Source organism: Hydra vulgaris, chromosome 02, assembly GCF_038396675.1.
Source record: "Hydra vulgaris chromosome 02, alternate assembly HydraT2T_AEP".
In the NCBI taxonomy this organism is placed as follows: Eukaryota; Metazoa; Cnidaria; class Hydrozoa; order Anthoathecata; family Hydridae; genus Hydra; species Hydra vulgaris.
The window spans coordinates 42,159,442-42,179,396 of NC_088921.1; the positions used below are offsets into that span (position 1 = coordinate 42,159,442).

At 29.2% G+C, this 19,955-nt stretch overlaps 1 protein-coding gene across 4 annotated transcripts in view; it reads left to right on the forward strand.

The window, feature by feature from the left end:
* LOC100206659 (FERRY endosomal RAB5 effector complex subunit 3) overlaps positions 1-19,955 on the forward strand; it is an 80,067-nt gene that overhangs the window by 44,511 nt on the left and 15,601 nt on the right. For all 4 annotated transcript variants that reach the window (XR_010636716.1, XM_065790973.1, XM_065790974.1 and 1 more), the window contains exons 5-6: positions 9,510-9,594; positions 9,703-9,824. Coding sequence is in view for 3 of the 4 variants with exons in the window: in XM_065790973.1 (XP_065647045.1) it covers positions 9,510-9,594; positions 9,703-9,824 (207 nt within the window). In the remaining variant the exon portion in view is untranslated. The remainder of the gene's footprint in view (positions 1-9,509; positions 9,595-9,702; positions 9,825-19,955) is intronic.

A 19,955-nucleotide genomic window follows, 5' to 3' on the forward strand; every position in this document is an offset into this window, starting at 1 on the left:
TGAAGGTTGTATGAGTCAGAAAAACATGAAGATGGGAGAGAGTTCCAAAGGATTGAAGTTCGGGGAAAAAAAACTAGATGAATTAAAGTTTTAAGAGCATGCAGGAGCAAATGCAGTTAAAGAATCAGACTTTGCTGAATGATGAGTCAAGCGAGAATGAGTTTTAGTTGATGGAACTAGAGATGATAGCTCCTTTGAGCAGCGACTATTATAGTATTTGTAGAAAAGAGAAAGAGATGCAACTTTACAACAATAGGAAAGAGGCTCAAGCTTAGCAGATAGAGCAGGTCCAACTACGTTTGCAATGCGTTTTTGGGCCTTGTCTGAAAGAGAAAGAGCATCATTAGAAGAACCAGCCCAAATAAGAAAACAGTATTCCATACAGGGATGAATAAGAGATTTGTAGAGGTAGAGAATGGAATCAGGAGAAAGAAAATGGCGAGCATGATAAAGAGAAGCAACCTTAGCAGATTCTAGTTTAGCAATTGATTGTATATACGGTTTCCAGGAAAGGTCAGTAGTAAACGGTAATCCAAGAAGATGTAAACAAGAAGAAGAATTGAGAAGGTTGTCATTCATTAATAAAGGAATGTCGGCAGTATTGTGATAGTTGTTTGCAGTAAATAACTGGGTTTCGTTGGAGTTAAAATTTACAAGCCACTGTGAGCTCAATCTGTTACAGAAGTGAGATCAGATTCAAGATTGGCTGCCTGTTCTAAGCAGTTGAAAAGAGAAGACTTTCTCTTTTCAACCACTTAGAACAGGCAGCCAATCTTGACAGGAGTATAAAGTTGTTAAGTATAAAGTTTAATCATCAGCAAAAAGAACTGCAATTGCTTTATGCTCACTTAACAAATTTGTTATATCATTAAACATTTTTAAAAATTGTAGTAATTTTTCTAAAATAATCCATTTATTGTTTTTCAGTGTCTTTAGTTTAGAGTTATCACTATAACAACAAAATGGGATCAAAGTAGGATTCTGTTCAAAAATTCTTTCAAACATAAAATATTCCATCTTGTTGAAATGTCTTGTTTGAACATAAAATATTCCATCTTGTTCAAACATAAAATATTCCATCTTGTTCAAATATAAAATATTCCATCTTGTTGAAATGTTTGAACTTTTCAGGCATTTAAAATGAGTTTAATGTTTTCAATAAGCTTTAAAAGAAGATGGAGAATTATTAATTTGGGTTATTCAACACAAGTTGCAAAGTGTGTAAAAAACACAGCAAACTGTTGTAACCTGCCTCTCTTATTCCAGCTATCATATTAGCTGCATTATCTCTAGCAACTAAATGTACCTTTGAAACTGGAATAAGAAAGTCATTCATAGAACTTTGAATTGCTTCACATATATTTTTGGCAGTATGCGATACATTAAGTTGACAAACTTGAAAAATTGCAGATTTTTGATGGAATTCATTAGTTAACAAATGAGCTATCAAGCTAAGAAATAAGCATTTACCTTTGGTAGATGCTTTGCTTAGATGATATGCTCCTTTGGTAGATTTGGTAGATACAACCATCAGTTGTAAACAAAATTTATGAAGCATCATTTATTTCTTTTTAGATATTTAGTGTAGCTTTGTTATATACATTTTGAAAAACAGAGTTTTTAATGTATTTTCCATTTTGAATGCAATACTTAGGACATATATGATTATTATCTGTAGTAGAAGACATTGGATTTCAAAGATTGGTAAAATCTTTGAAATCTGATGTTTTGACAAAGATTGGTAAAATCTTTGAAATCTGATGTTTTGACAAAGATTGGTAAAATCTTTGAAATCTGATGTTTTCTACTATAGAAAAATGTTGAATATCAACAGCAATCATTTCTGCAATATAATTATTAATTAATTGAGACTTGAGATTTACATTAATACCCCAGGGCTTTTATTCTCTTAAGTGTTTTTAACAAAGTTTGTTAAGACAAACTTTGTTAGAAACACTTGATTTTCTTAAAAACATTTTATTCATTTTTTGCTCACCTTCTGTTTTCTTCTTTATTAAGTTTCAACTCTTTGGTTGCTATTTATTTATGTTTTGTATTAATGACACAACATATTTATTGTGTTAAAAGACTTTTTTTATTTGTTACCTCTTGTAATCTTCAGTGTGCATGTACTACATATTGCAATTGAGGCATCTTCAAGAGAAATAGTAAAATATTTCCATACCCAACTACATGATTTTATCGGAATACCTTTTCCAAACAAAGCTGTTGCCATTCTGAATATAATTTTGATTCTGTAACTTTATTAATCTTTATTAATTGTTAATTTAGATATTTAAATTAACAATAATAGGTTTAACTGTAACTTTATTGTTAATTTATAGTAACATAGAAGAATACTTGAACACATATATATAGATAGCAATGCTTAAATAGGTTACTTATAATTATAACAATAGAACAACAAAAAATAACACTAAAAACAAATTTATAGTAATATAAGTATAAATACATTCAGCTGTTAAATTAAAAGTTATAAATATTATCTTAAGAATAAAAGATTTGCTTGTAAACAAAATCAATATTTTATTTTAATATCTTTGCTTCCAACAAGGCTGCAAGCAACCACTATTAGAGTTGGAAGTTACTGGAAGAGAAAAGATGAAAATTGTAGAGCAAGATAACGATTGACAGATGACTTAAAAGATTGCAAATTAAAAATTATATGGATCAGGAAAGCAAGATGAAGGAAGCAAATTCCAAAGAGCTGGTGTTCGAGGAAAAAAACTTGACGAATAAGCGTTTTTGGAGCACTTACGAACAGTCACAGAAAAAGGATGACACTTAATTGAATGACGAGTAACACGAGAATGAATTTTAGTAGATGGCACAAGAGACGCTAGCTCTTTAGAGCAGTGCTCATTATAGTATTTGTAGAAAAGAGAAAGAGAAGCAACATTACGACCATGTAATAATGGTTGGAGTTTGGCTGCAAGAGCAGGTCCAACTATGTTTACAATGTGTTTTTTGTCTAAAAGAGAAAGGACATCATTAGAAGATCTGCTCCAGATATGGCAACAGTATTCAATACAAGGGCGGGTTTGAGATTTAAAGAGATAAAGAATAGAGTCCAGAGTAAGAAAGTGTAGAGCTCGATAAAGAGATGCAACCTTAGCAGATGCTAATTTTGCAACAGATTTGATATAAGGTTTCCAAGAAAGATCGGAAGTAAGAGTTTATCCAAGAAGGTGAAGGGTAGATGACTCATTGAGTACATTATCGTTCATAAATATAGGAAGATCTAAATTATTGCGATAACAATAGGAGCTGAAAACTTTTATCTGAATTAAAGTTCACCAGTCACTATGAGCCCCATGCTGTAGCAAAAGTGAGATCCTCTTCAAGCTCAAATCCCCCCTCCAAGCAATCAGAGAGTGCTGGCTTCTTATCATGACAGGAATAAATGGTAGTATCATCAGCGAACAATATACCTTAGATATGAGAACATCTGGAAGATTGTTAATGTAAATTAAAAAGAGTATAGGGTCAAAAATTGAACCTTAAGGAATCCCTGAAGTTACAGTATATGAAGAAGAGTGCTGTCCATCGAGGACAACTTTTATACTACGATTGGAAAGGAAGGATTCAATAATCTTAAAGATGTTACCAGATACACCATACGAAGAAAGCTTATGGAGAAGACCAGCATGCCAAACTTTATCAAAAGCTTTAGAAATGTCAAGAGCGATAGCCTTAACCTCTCAACATTTGTCTAATGCGTGATAAAACCTATCGGTTATTACTGTTAGCAAATCGGCTGTAGAATGAGAAGATCAAAATCCATATTGGTGATCAGAAAGTAAGTTATTAGATTCAAGATAAGAGATTAAGTGTTTGTTAATTAAAGATTCAAAATCCTTGCTTATAATAGGAAGAAGTCTAATGGGACGGTAGTTAGACAAATCAGATCGCTCTCCAGAATTTTCGAAAATAGGGATAACAGATGCTGCTTTCCAGCAGGCTAGAAAACAAGACTCTGATATGCACTTGTTGAATAGTTTTAAAAGTATAGACGACAGCTCTGGAGAACACTTCTGCAAGACTATAATAGGTATGTTGTCCTGACCACAAGCTGTAGAAGAATCTAAGCAGGAAATCACTTTAGATACAGAAGCTGGAGTGATACGAAGGTCAAGCAATGGGTCAACTTGTTTGTTGGCTAAATCAGGTAGAATGCAATTAGTGGAATTAATGGAATTAGTGGAAGAGTTAGAAGAGATGATATTGATGAAAAGTTCTTAGCAAGCAATTTAGCTTTGTCTTGTGAGGTGACAAAGTCTGAACCATGCAAGAGAGGTGTAATTGCAGATTTGACCTTATTATTGATACTGTTAAAGATTCTCCAGAAGTCACGAGAGCCTAATTTTTTAGATGAGATACAAGATTTCATGACCTGAGAATAGTGGGCTTTGGCGTTAGACAAAATCTTTTTACAATGGTTTCTAGTAGTAATAAACAGACGTCTAGTTTTTTGGAGAATTGTTTTGCTGATAGATATGGAAGTAACGGTTTCGATTGGCAATTGCAGCAGCACAATGTGAGGATAACTTTGGAGAAGAGTGAGGCTAGACCTGGAATCGTCAAGAAGGGATAAAAGATTCGATGCCTACGTGAATCCACGAAGTTATGTAAGAAGCACATTTGTCAGCAGGAAGACGAAAGATTTTTACCCAAGGGCCATCACGGAGAAAATCACAGAAAGAGTCCCAGTCAGCTTTAAGGTAGTTGTAAGTGGTACGATGATAGGGGGATTCAGATGATGAAGAAGAATGAGGTAATAGTTTTAGAGAGATCAAACTGTGATCAGAAGCTCCTAAGGGTGAATGTGGAGAAACTGAACACTGACTAGGATCAGAAACAAGGCATAAGTTGAGTAGAGAAGGTAAATGATTCGGGTTGTCTGGAAAGCAAGTTGGAAAGTTGACTATTTGAGTTAGGGATTGAGAAAGGCAAAAGTTGTGGGCTTTAATGCCTGCAGAGTCACTGACATTAGAGCCAAGCCATTCAGTGTGATGAGCATGAATGATAGGTTTAGAGAACTTGGTGATGACGGTGGTTTTTTGTGTTTTATAGTTTTTGGTACTTTATTCATTTTTAAATTTGTTTTTTAAGTTTAAGAACTTGACTCAAAGCATAGATAGTACTCAGTACACTGTTTAATAGCCCAAGCAATTGCCTCATTACTATTAATAAACCCTAAGCAAAGTAACAAAGGGCTCCAAATGTGGCTTTGGCAATGCACACCAAAAGTACAAACAGGGACACCATCTATGCGCAACATGGCACTGTTAATACTTTGATATTTTTCAGCTGTTGATGGAATCAGCCTCCCTGAGAGCAACTTCAGAGTTCGGGAAACCTGACTACCAGCTGGCCTCAGAACCATAAAACTGAGTTTTAGAGCTGTTCCCTCATTAGGAGATAATAGAATAAGTTGCCTAGCCATAAAAATAGAGACACAAGCAAAACCCATGCATTGAGTCAAGAAGATCCAGCATTCAACATCCTAAACTGGAAACAATGTTTTAAAAATACATCTGCGCCAGCCAAATAGATGAAGAAGGGGTGCAAGGTCGGTCAACAAATAGAATCTGTTTACTCCTTAATCTAATTATCTCTATTAATCTATTAATCAAGATTTCACTATCTGTCTGTATATAAACAATTTCTCAAAAAAATTTTAAGTAATGGATAAACTTTAGATTATTTATCATTTAATTATTATCATAATGCAGGATAAAAGTAGTATAATGTCATCAGTCAGAAAATCGATATCGATTCTGATTGTGCAAAAAGTGATAGATTACGCTGATGCTGATGCCAATTAATCAGTACATCACTAATATATATATATATATATATATATATATATATATATATATATATATATATATATATATATATATATATATATATATATATATATATATATATTTCTACAAGCTTGTCTTATTTTAAATTAAATCTTTCTTTTTCAGCTTTTTTTCCACGTCCAATACTAACATCAACAGCCATAAATACTTAAGTTTTTTATAAATTGTTTTTTATGAATTACAACAGCATATGCAAAAAGTGCATTTGCTTTCAATCATTGACTGAGTAAAGCAGATAACATATCAGTTTTTAGCTGATCTACAGTATAGTTTCTTATATTTTTCACAAGTTTTCTTAGAAACATCCATATCTTAGAATATCTCTTTGGAAGATGTATAAATTTCTTTTCCATTCCCTACAAGATAACTCAATAAACAAAATATGTTTACCGAAGCTTTCTTTTTGGTCTGACAATGAAGTATTAATTACTTTTGAAAAAAAAATCATTGTCAATAACTAAATAAGTGAAATTAAAATCAAAATTGAAATATCACTGAACTAATAAATATGAAATAGCACTCAACTAATATCACTGAACTAATATTGCACTAACTATTTAATTTAAAAAAACTATTTAATAATAATAAAAAAACTAAAAAATTTACCATTTTGCTTGCACTAACTGATATCACTGAACTAATAAATATGAAATAGCACTGAACTAATATCATTTTTAAAAGTATCACTTTTTTTAAAAAGTGACAAAGTTAAATTTTTTTCCTACTCTTTTTTCCAAATTTGAAAATATACATTTTAACAAAAAATTTACTCACCCTATTGGTTTAGTGTTATTTTGTAACTTCACTTTTGGTATTTCATTAAAAGAATGGTGCCATCTCTGTTAAATGAAGCTTGATGCTTCTATATAACTTTAAGTTAAATATAACTTTAAGTTAAATATAACTTTAGGAAGTTATATTTAAAGCTGTTATATTTAATGTTGTTTACATTTCTCTGCCAATATCAACAAAGCCCAATGGTTAAAGTCTCAATTTAATGAAATAAAGTCTCAATTTAATTTGCAAAACTATAATAATTAAGATGCTTTTGATGATGATGGATTTTTACATAAAAACTTTTTAAAGACATTTATTTCTTTATGCATTTATTTTTATTTATTTGTTTATGCCTTTTAACTTTAACTGTCCTAGTAATTAAAAAAACTATATTTTTCTAATTTTTAAAATTTTAGAATAGACAAATATTGCTCAACGTTTTCATAACTTAGAAATTATATATTTTTTTAAATTAGTTTTGTGAGAAATCATATTTATTATTCAAATTTATTTTGATATTTATTATTCAAAATTTTAACTATTCTAATAGACCTGATTTTAGAAAATAAATATTTTTATTTTATTTAATATGTTTTAGTTACTAAAACAATTAAAATGTGTAGTGATAATTGTCATCTTATGATCTGCCATTATTAAAACTCTGAAACTTTTTAAAAAACAAAATTATGAACTTTTACTTTAAGAACTTAGATCTGCATGATATTAATATGTTATTTTAATATATATTTATATGCTTATTAGTTTTTTTTAATGTTATTCATAATAGGGCGGGGAAAAAAATTTAAAATTGAGAAGGTTGCAGTCTAAACTCAACTTTGAACTAGTAAATCAAAAAAAAATTCTTTTTTCAAATCCATGCTTTATGCAAGCAGAATTCTATTGGGCCTAGAAATTCTTTTTTTGTTATCTTTTGTAGAAGGAAAAATTACTGTTACGTTTTTAAATTTTTTTTTTATTAATTCAGTGTTCTTATGGGGAAATACAAATTAAATTTTTGTTAACTTAATTAACTTTTTTTGGTCAAATTTTTCCATTTCCTTGTAATGTCATCGAAAATGATTAAGTGTGCAAAATTTGAGCAAAATTGGTTGAGAAAAAAGCTTTCAAAAATTGATTTCAAATTTTGTGGCACACAAACATATATATATAGAAAGTAACCTTATATAAAGCATGGAAAAAATGCAAGGGAGGATTTAGTTAGGAAATGTGATTTTTACCCCACTGGGTACAAATTTTTTTAAAGCAATTAAGTATGGCTCTGGTTTTACTTGTTCTACTACAAATAAAAAGTTATTTTTATTACAAAAAATTTTTCCAACTTTTCTACAGCTTGTAATCCAGACAACATCCCTGTCACAGTCTTACACAAGTGTTCTCTTGAAGTGTTCTTAAAGTACTCTGAGTGTTCTCCAGAACTAAACAACCTGGAACTTTTTAAAAAGTGCTTAACTGAATGTTATTTTCTTGCCTACTTGAAAATAAATATGGATTTTTATCTCTTGTACAAATACTAACTTATTAACCATAATAACAGAATGGAACTTGCATTAGAAGTGGAAGTGGTGAGGTGGAAGTGGTGAGGTGGAAGTGGTGAAGTGGAAGTGGTGAGGCAAATGCTACTGCTCTTGCTATACAAAAATGTTTCAATAAAGTCTGACGTGCTTTTCCATAACTTTTAATTTAAAATTCTGAATTGAAAAAGCTATTAAACATTCTTTTCAAATCACAGTATTAAAATGTTGTTACCTGTCTAAACTAATGATTTTCTTGATAATTTTAAAATGGCTACAACTAAAAAATGATACAACTAAACTAATGCTTTGGAATTCTCTCACATCAACTGTTTCTTTTAACAAAAAAAAAAAACTTGAGGCATTAAGAAAAAGAAAGATTGAGATAGTGTTTATCAGAAAAAGAAAGATTGAAGTAGCTTTTATCAGAAAAAGAAAGATTAAAGTAGCTTTTATCCGAAAAAATCTAATTAAAGTAGTTTAAACAAGAAAAATGAACTTGCAGTTAATGTAGTTTTTAATTGGGACAAAAAAATAGTTAAGATGATGCTTGGTATTTGTGCATTAAATATCAGGAGATAGAATGATAGAAATGACAATGATGAAACTTGCAACAGTTTCTTGTTTTTTCAAAGCTGCAAAAGTTAACTAAGTTGCAACAGTTTCTTGTGTTAATATTTAATACACTACTTATTATTTATATACTTAGTATATATATATATATATATATATATACATATATGTAAATAATATTATATTAAATATATGTATATTATACTTATTTTACATATATTATATATATACTCTAAAATGTTAAGTATTTATAAAAATATATACTTATATAATACTTAATTTTTTTAATGTTTTTATTCACTAATATTGCAGTTTTAATTTAGTTTTTGCTTATAATTATAAATTTTGTAAAAATTTTAAATATATATATAAATTTTGCTTTTAGCTATAACATTCGTTAAATGCGTTTTTATTTTTAAGTTTTTATTGCTCTAAAATTTTTGTGTGTTTTTATATAAAATCTTAGTATTCTTTACTTTATATGACTTTTTATTTAAGAATTTAAATTCTTTATCTTATTTTTATAATTTATATAATAATAACATTGTAGTTATTAATATATTATTAATTGTATATATTATTAACTATTATTAATTGTAATATATTATTAACTTCAATGCAATTTTTATTTTTTTACTTTTTCTAAATTTTTTTTAATATTTATTTTATATTCTTGATATTTAACTTTTGAGCATTTTTTTGCACTTTTATGTTAATAAATTGTTTTATATAGGAAATCAAATAAAAAGTATGCATAATATTCGATTAGTCTGTCGTGATGTAATGGATTACTGTCAATGTAAGACCTCATTTATTGGGTAAATGTGCAACCTCTTATTATTCATTAGAATCAGAAATTTTTGTATTTTTTGATTTTTATCAAAATAGTATGCTGCTGAAATTTCATTCATTGTTTGATTTTTTAGAGATAGCATGGTACTGCAACCTCAGCGTCTTCAGACAGCAATGACGTTATACTCTGAATCTTTATCTGGTCTTATTTTGCTAGTTGATGACAGGTTAACTGCAAGAACTGGTATTAAAAAAAGTAATAAAATTAAAATTAGTTATGAACTTGAAACAAAAATTCATTAAAAATTTTGATTTTGATTTGCATACTTAAGAATTACTTTTTTTTTTCTTTTTTTTTTTTACTTTAATTTTTGTTTTTAGGTCTACTGGTAACTAAACTAAACTTTTATCAGAACTTCCTTAAGATAAAAGTTTTTTTGTTTTCTGTTTTCTAAACTGTTACATTTGCAACAATTCCACATAGCTGTTTAATGGGTGGTTCATAAATCTTTGCAGAAATTTTTTATGCCCTATATCTTGAAACACTTATATTTAATTTTTTAATTTTTTTTAGATTTTATTTCTTTCATAAAAAAATAAATAAAAAATTAAGTTTTTATCTTTATTGCACGTGAAATGGGGAATCCTAAAAGAGAAGCTATTAATAAAAGAATAGTAAGTTACTATTTAAATTTTGTTAATAAAAATATCACTGTTAAACACTTTAAATACGAAAAAAAATCTGAAAGAACAATTTATTTGATAAGTAAAAAATATTACCATTCTTCAATAACTGAGGTTTTACCAAGAAGTGGCCGCCCAGTCAAACTAGAGCTTGGCAAAATTAAGAGACAAAATCTTTCAAAAACAGAGATAGAAAAAGTCAGAGAACTGAAGCTAAAAAAATTAAATATTTCACAAAGTACAGTAAGTTGATAATTAAAAAAAAATTCAATGTAGAAAAAAAAGTAAAAGCGTTATTTATTAGTGAAATAACAACGTCCAAAAATTATCAGAACCTTAAGAAAATAAGCAACAAAATCTTTTGTTGGAAAAACAATAATTATCAATGATGAAAAATATTTTACCTTAAGCAACACTGAAAGGTGATGATGGTTATTATAAAAGTTCAATATTAAATACAAAATTAAATATAATAAAATACAGATATTAAATAAAAATAATTAAATACAGATATTAAATACAAAAAAAAAGATCTCAGAACCATTTATGGAAGAATTACCTTTTTCAATTGATGCTAAGTGCTATATCAATAAATGCTTGAGACCTAAATTAATTCTATTTATTAGATCAATGTATAATGAACACAAATATATATTTTGACTTCATGAAAACTAAAAACGTCAAATTTTTCCTAAGGATGATAATCCTCCAAATGTTTTTCAAGCCCATATTCAAAAATGGATGGCATGTTATGGATGTTATGTTCTGCAAAAACAAAGCATCTGTTGATCAAATTTTGAAAGAATTTGATTTAAATGAGTTACAAAGCCATATGGAGAAGGTAAAATATAAATTTCATAATATAGCCGACCATGGCTCTTATAGAATTATATAATAATTATTTACAATAAAAGTTTTTTTTTTACTTAAAAATTAATATTTACTATAACAAATCTAGCAAAGTAGCTTAAATTTAAAGTATTTGCGGTAGTGGTGTAGTGGTAAAGCGCTCACTTCATAAGCGAGAGATTCTGAGTTCTATCCCCACCACGTCCCTGGTAGTACCGCGCTCAACTCTCCGCACAGCGGCCTTGTAGGTCAAGGTTCGTGTTTCGGAGTTATAAAGTTGAGAGAGGGTTATAACCACTATTAAGTAGCCTCCTTGTCTGTAGTGGCCTTCTTGGCTTTGAGGAGGTGAATAACAAAAAAAAAAAAAAAAAAAATTAAATTTACAAATAGACTTATGAAGACTTATCAATCACTACTTAATACAAAAACTGTATACAGAATAAAAATCTTAATAATTTACTTCTTAAGTAAATAGAAGATTAAATTGAAAGCAAAAAGAATCAAATCAATTTTAATTAACAAATTGCAAAATTTGGCAATAACAAAGTTTTCAATTATTATAGAGGGCATCCCTCAAATCATGTCAAATCAGAAAAAGAAAAGAATGTAACCCTATGATCTGGATTTTTAATAACTTTATGTTAAAAATTTTAATGTCCCAAAAAAACCAACTCCTTCTTTGCAATATTCAGATTTTGCTGATTTATGCTAACTCTCAAGCATTTTTTGATTTTTTTCATTGAGTTGCATTATTTAACTACGATGAAGTATCAACCTGAAATTTAAGTTGCAATTTTTAACAACGATGAGGTATCAACCTGAAATTTAAGTTGCAATATTTAACAACGATGAGGTATCAACCTGAAATTTAAGTTGCAATATTTAACAACGATGAGGTATCAACCTAAAATTTAAGTTGCAATATTTAACAACGATGAGGTATCAACCTGAAATTTAAGTTGCAATTTTTAACAACGATGAGGTATCAACCTGAAATTTAAGTTGCAATATTTAACAACGATGAGGTATCAACCTGAAATTTGGTACATAGAAAGTCTTCCAAAAGGCAAGTTCATTTGAAAAAAAATTTTTATAGCGCCATAATTACATGTAAATTGAATAATAAAGGTATATAATTTGGGGTTATATTATTGGGGTTAAAAAAAGGTCAAAATGGTGATATCATCTTAATTTTTTTTGGTTCTTTTAGAACCAAATGACATCAATCATTTCTATACCTTTTCTTTATTTACCTCTATGTTTTTTTGTAAAATAATTCATTCTGAAAAACTGCTTTAAGAGCAAAAACACTTAACACGCGCACCTTTTCCGCATACATAGACCTTATAAGAGACTTATAATTAGGTTTGTTTTTCTCCCAAATGCATATCATCAATAACTCAGTGGTTTAGTGCGCTGTCATCAGTGTCGTTTCAGGGGATTCAAAACCCCTGAAACGACAATTTTTTTTATCTTGTCTAAATATTTTGAAATTTTTTTTTATCTTGTCTAAATATCTATAACAAAAAAATATATATATAGCAAAAAAGACTTCTAGTTGATAAATTAAAATTTTAAAGTTTTCTCATATTATACATATATTACACACAATCGTTCCATATACCCCCTGCAAAAGCAACATATGCTAAAGTTGTTTACACTTACATATGTTTGTATGTAACTCTATACAAATGGCGGAACTAAGAAGATGACAATTTTAACAATCAGAAATTATCAAGAGAGGGGCAAATCTAAAATCTTCAAATTCTCCTTTTGAATGAGACTGTATGTTTTGAACACACGTATATCTTGTATAAAATGTAACATAAGTGGATTTTTTACATTTGCATATAACATATTTGTTTATTGTTATATAAGATGCTATACAATAAAGCTGATCTTATTTAGAGGACCTGCTTGAAAAGTGTTGATTTATTGCAATCGGCATAAAAGATTTATAAAATAGCTTATTTTTTAACTTCATGCATAAGTTCAATAGATCAGTGGTTTAATGCACTGTTATCAGTGTCATTTTGCAAGGGTTCAAATCTGCCTCTTAACACAATATATTTTAAATTTTTTAATTTGACTGCATATACTTATAGCAAAAAAAAAAATAGCAAAATAGACTTTAATTGTTAAAATAAATTTTTTAAAGTTTTTTCTAGCTACAGACTTTTGTTTTTCTTTTTGTATTGCCTCCACAGCAGCACCTCCTGGAGTAGAAGGACTGTCTTATGAAATTTTTCTTTATTAAGTTTCAGATCATAAATATTTTTCAGACTATCCACTTTTTATTAGGACTCATTACCTGAGCACAATAATAACATAAGTATGACATACAAAACAAATTTTTCACATTGTCTACATCATGACATATACAAAACAAATTTCTAGCAGTGTTTTGATGTTTTTGGAAATTTTAAGCTTTTTTAAAAATTCTCTTCTTTTTGTTTCTTATAGTATATAATATCTTTATATATGTTAAGTATATAATATTTAAAAAACTTCAAAAGTGTTTTATTATGTATTTTAGTAAATTTAAAAAAATAAAGGTACCAGTGGTAAGAATTGAACCACAGGGCTTCGCTTCAGAAACTCTGCAAGCTAACCACTTTGGCCACTAAGGAGTTTGTGAAAGGTTTTAATGGTATTTAATAAACAAAAAACAAGACGGTAAATAAATTCTATAAATCAAAATTAAGAAAATGTTGCCGCAATACAGTTTTCAAGTAAAAGTAAAACTGTAAAACTTGATATATGTCTTTATGTTTTAACATTTTTGCAAACACTTTCATTCACATTTTCTTATTAAAAAAGTGCTGTGACTTGTTCTTGCCATTATCTTGGTTGCAATTGCTGCCAAGAGTCAAAGACACTTGAAGGGACATTAATTAAGTTCAGCATTATATTATATGATTGAAATTTGAAAAAAAAAACATTAAAAAAACAGAACAACTAAAAGTAAGATTAAAAGAAAAAATGTTTGTGATAAATTTGAACGTAAAAAAAATTTAATAAGTTATTGAAAGAAGAAAAAAAAAAGAAAAATTTTATCATGTACTTCTCTGAATGTTGGCGTGTATTTCTGTGTATTGTTTACATTGTGGTGTATTTTTTTGGTGCGTTTTTGGTGTTGCTACAAATTATTATTTTTGTTATATATTTTTTTATATTTATTGCTATTATCAAGTGATTTTAAATTTTTTGTCTCATAATTTTTAAATATATCCTTTAGTTTTATTTTTTATTTTCTATCATTCTTCTGATTATTAAATGTTGTATTATCTCATTAATTCATTATTTCTCATGTCAGTTTATTCACTCTTTCCTTTTTTGTGTGTCATTAGTCTTGCTTATTTAAATATTATTGTTTATCTTTTTATTGAACTTTTTTTTAATTTGCTATTTGTATTACTACTTTTTGTTGTTTGTTTGTTTTTTGTTTTATCTGTTTATTCTATTAAGGTGTCACTCCAATAACTAGTTAATAACTATAACCACCAAAAGGTTTATCAGTTTTACTTTTTCATTAAAATCATAAAATAGTCATTAAAAATAATAGATAGTTAAAAATAAAAAAATTAGATCTATCTTTCTTCTTTTTTTAAAAGTTATTAAGTTTAGTTTTTCTAATCTTTCTTTGTATGAAATCTTTTTAAAGGCTGGTAGCAGTCTTAATGCTGTTTTATTTTTATTTCTTTAATAAAAAACCTTTTTTTCAACATTTTTTAGATGGGCACCACAAATTCTATTGCTCGTCTAAAAATGTTAGATATAGTAGAAATAAGCAGATATAAGTAGATATAGTAATATAGTAGAATTATAATATAGTATAATAATATAATATAGTATAATAATATAATGTAGTAATATATTAGAATAATAAGCCACTACCAAAATATCTTTTTCTCAGATCATATTGGCTCACTTTGGGATTTGTTATACATACCAATCTAAGACTATCCTGAAAATTTCAGACCGATTAGAGTAAGGACAATTTTGGGAAATGGTTTTAAAGTTATTATTTTCTTGTTTTCATGAATTATTCATTTTTATGGCATTCTCAATATTTATATACTTTAGTACAAACTTTGATGCAAACATTCTTCCATTAGAATATTTGAATATTCTGGAATGAATATTTACCACATAATCTTAAAAGCTGAGTTTTTCAAAACTTCTATTTTTTCCATTCAAATTTTGATTCTGCCTGCCTTAGCCCCTGTTTATTTCTGGAATTACCGCGTTCAACATGTTTCTCTCTGAAAGTGGAGTTGGAGTGCAGTTAAAAAAAGTAATTCTTGACAGTAGTCATGTCAAGGATGCCCTTGGGCCTCCTTGACATGACTACTGTCATGTCAAGGAGGCCCAAGGAGTTCATCTAAAATTGATCACTTTATAAAAGATTTTAGATGAACTCCCTTTATTTTCTGCTCTGCTTTGGTTTTTAGTTAGGATAAAATTTTTATTTTTATTTTTTTTATTCTAATTCAATCCCAACAAGGCTTCAAACAACCACTATTAAGTTGGAAGTTACTAGAAAAAAAGAATAGAGTTATAAAGCAAGGAAATGATTGACAGAAGACCTAAAAAGTTAAAGGTTGTATGAGTGAGGAAAACATGAAGATGGTAGAGAGTTCCAAAGGGTTGAGGTGCGAGGAAAAAAACTAGATTAAAGTTTTTAAAGCATGCAGGGCCAGATACAGTAATAGAATTAGAGGGTCCAACTATGTTTACAATGTGTTTTTGGACCATGTCTCGAGAGAAAGTGCATCATTAGAAGAACCAGCCCAAATATGACAACAGTATTCCATACAGGAACGAATAAGAGATTTGTAGATGTAGAGAATGGAATGAGAAGAGAGGAAATGGTTAGCATGTTAAAGAGAAGCAACCTTAGCAGATGCTAATTTAGCAATTAGTTGTATATATGGTTTCCATGAAAAGTCAGTAGTAAACGGTAATCCAAGTAGAGGTAAAGAAGAGGACTAAGTGAGAGGGTTGTTATTCATTAATATAGGAATGTTGACAGTATTGCGATAGTTGTTTGTAGTAAATAACTGAGTTTTGTTGTTTCCAGGAAATTTCTTGGATAGCTGATGATGTCTTTTAATAAAGGCTTTTACCCATTTGACACCACGGAGATTTTCATTGAAACATTGAAAATCACCCTCACCCCAACCCCCCAAATGATCTAGAAGATGCTAGTTTTGCAATAGATTGTATATATGGTTTCCATCAGAGGTAATTAATGAATGATAATCCAAAAAAATGTAAAGAAGAGGACTAAGTGAGAAAGTTCATGAATATAGGAATGTCAACAGTACTTCGATAGTTGTTTGCAGTAAATAACTGAGTTAAAATTCACAAACCATTGCAAGCCCCAATTTGTTACAGAAGTGAGATTAGATTCAAGATTGGCTGCCTGTTCTAAATGAAAGATTCAAGATTGGCTGCCTGTTCGAAAAAGAAGACTTGTCAAGACATGTCAAGACAGGAGTATAAAGTTGAGTCATCAGCAAAAAGAGCTACTTTAGATGTAAGGTTGTCAGGAAGATCGTTAATTTATATAAGAAACAAAACAGGACCAAGGATTGAACCTTGAGGTACCCCAGAAGTTACTGGAAATGTGATGGTCTTCAAGGATGACTTTAATAAAGCGCTTAAAAAGAAATGATTTAATAATCTCAAAAACTTTCCCAGATACACTTTATGAAACAAGCTTATGGATTAGACCAGCATGCCAAACTTTGTAAGCAAGAGGTTCCGAGTTCGACTCCCACCACGTCCCTGGAAGTACCGCGCTCAACTTAGTTTCTCCGCACAGCGGCCTTGCTCGGCAAGGTTCGTATTTCGGAGTTAAAAAGTTGAGAGAGGGTTGCACCACGGATAACAACTAAAAAATAAAAAACACAAAAAAATGAGTAGCCTCCTCGACTGTAGTGGCCCCCCTCGGGCCTTGGGAGGTGAATAATCTAAGAAAAAAGAAAAACAAGAATTGGAAAGGTCAGAATGTTCACCAGAGTTTTTGAAAATTGGAACAAAAAATGCTATTTTCCAACTTGACCATAAATCTTTGATGCCTCTGATACAAGCCTCATAGAGCTTTTCACTGATTGTGAGTTGTTGGGTAAATCCATAAAAGTAGGCTATTTAGAAGTTTGCAAAGCATTTTTACACTCAAATGATGAAATTAGGAAAGAAATTTGAGGTTCGCCCTCAATTAGAGAAACATCAACTAAACCACTCCATGTATTAGCATTAAAGGTAATAGGTATAATTAATTTTGCTTTGATTTTTGGTTTGACTTTTATGTGCAAAACTTGCTTAATAGCTTGAGCCCTTAAATTTTTTCATTGTATTGCAACATAGAATACAAAAAGTTTTCTTGAAGACAGCAATAAGAGTTTCCTTGAAGATTTTGAAAAACAATTTGTTGTATATTGTCTGTCTGATTTTTAAAAGAAGTGTAGGAGCATCTTTATAAACACCAGACTTTTTATGGACAAACCACACGGAGCAATATAATTTGCTTTGTAATTGTGCACAACTCATCTGTAAGATTCTTCACACTAGCATAAACCATCATTATTCTTAAAGGTAGAGTTAACCATCTGGCATGGTAAACAGGTCCTGTTTTTTTCATTGAATATTTTGGGGATATAAAACCTTTTTACCATCTACTTCAGCTAAGGCATGGCAAAGTGGTAACTCATTTTGGTGAAGTACACATCCTATTAAATGAATTCTTCAGTTTAAAAGTCTTTTTAATGTCACAACTAAGCCATTATTTACACAATGTCACAACACAAGCCATTATTTACACCTGTATTAGCAGAAGTATTTCAAGAACAATGGCTTCCAAACTACTAATGCTGTTGTTTTTTTCGAGTATTTTTAATGGGTTGGTTGCCATTGTAATTCCTGTTCCATTTTTTATTTCATATATGAAATAACATATGACTTGAATATTTCTTAAAAAAGGTCCACTTTCTGCAGTAAAAGTTAAGTGATTTTCATCCTTTGCTATTCTATTAATAATAGGTTTAGGATAATGATCATATCCTAATATATGTGCTAATAAATTTTTGTCTTTTTTATGTTTGTTGCAATTATTCAAGTTAATTCTTATTTTTTGTCATAATATTTAAAAATACCCTCTTTTTTTATTTATCATCCTTCTGATTGAAAGTCTGACTCCAATGACTTTCAAATGGAAAACTTCTGTACTGTGTTTTCCACTAATCATGGTTGAAACACGCTTTTTAGTGTCAAATATCTTTTTTTTCTGTGATAATTTGTGACCTGTCATTCTGAGTCATAATTTGATAGTCTATCAAGGTAGCAGTTGATATGGCAGTTGTTGCAGCATCACTAATTTCGAACCTGATAGCAGCTTTGGCAGCGTTAGTTAAATCTATTTAATTTTTTTCACACAGTGGTTTTGCAAAAAACCCATGATTCCGATTTTTATAATCATCATCGTTATCTATTTCTACATCATATGTTTTTCTGATACTATCATTATCTGAATGGAGTGTTGTGTCATTTGTTATATTGATCTTCTCCCTACTTCTTTTTCTTGCAATCTTGGTTGTCTCTTTTGTATCAATTTGGCCTATCTTCCAGGTTCCTACTATGGTTCTTTGTTGTTTCGCTATCGATATATCTTTTTTAGTTTGCACTATTTAATTCCAAGGCCCCTTGCTTAACTTTCTGATCCTTTAAATCAGGGTTGCAAAAAAAACGGTTTTTTTGAAAAAAACCAAAAACCATAGGTTTTTTTAAAAAAACCAAAAAAACCATGGTTTTTTTGGTTTAAATTAGGTTTTTATTAAAAAATGCCGTATTTAGTTATCCTTTTAAATTAAGAAAAAGCATAATGCATTTTATGTGAGTAAACTATATTCTTTATCAATATTACTGTTATATTTCATCAAAATTATTCAATACATCATTATTTAATGTTCTATATATAAATACAAGCTTTGCTACTTTTTCTACCCCCAATTGGTTTCTTAACTTAGAATGAACAAGGCCAAAAGTTGAAAAAATTCTTTCAATTCCAGCACTAGAAGCTGGTGCATTTAATAAACCTTCAATATCCACTATGTTACAATCCACAATTTTAAGAGATTTCCACCATTCTAGTGGTGATACATTTTTTAAAACAAATTCACTATACAGATAGCTTTTATCGAATGGAGCAGATTTGGCTTTTAATTTGAATATTATTGGCAACAAGTTCTTGAACTCTTTATCTGCGAAATTCATGGCAGCTTCATTTTCATTTTCAGAAAGATTAGATCCAAAATATCTAGGATCTAGTGTGTTTGCCAGTAAATGAGCATCACTGACAGTCTGATGGTATCTAGATTCAAATTTTTTTTTTTTTTCGTTTGATAAAAATGATAAACTGTTCATCAAATCTTTAAAAATTTCAACACTGTCACTTATTTTTGCTTGATCACTTTGCAACTTATCTAGAGCTACTGCAATTGGTTTTAATATTTTTAATAAATCCTCTGCGTTTCGCTATATCTGTATATCACTTACTTTTTTACCAATCATAGGATCCAATTCTTTATTTTTTTTAAACATTGTGAAAATGATGCTCCAGTTGTTGACATATTTTTCAAGTGAATCACATACAGAATTCCAGCGAGTTTCAGTAGGAAGTGGCAATTTTGTTCCTCCGCTTAATTTATAAATTGCTCCAGCTTGATGATTATTTCTTATATATTTTATTATTTGTGTAACATGCTTGCTCACATTTTCAATGTTAAGATCATTTGCTAAAAGATTCAGCATATGAGCAGCACACCCATAAGTTATGATATCTTTTTCAGAT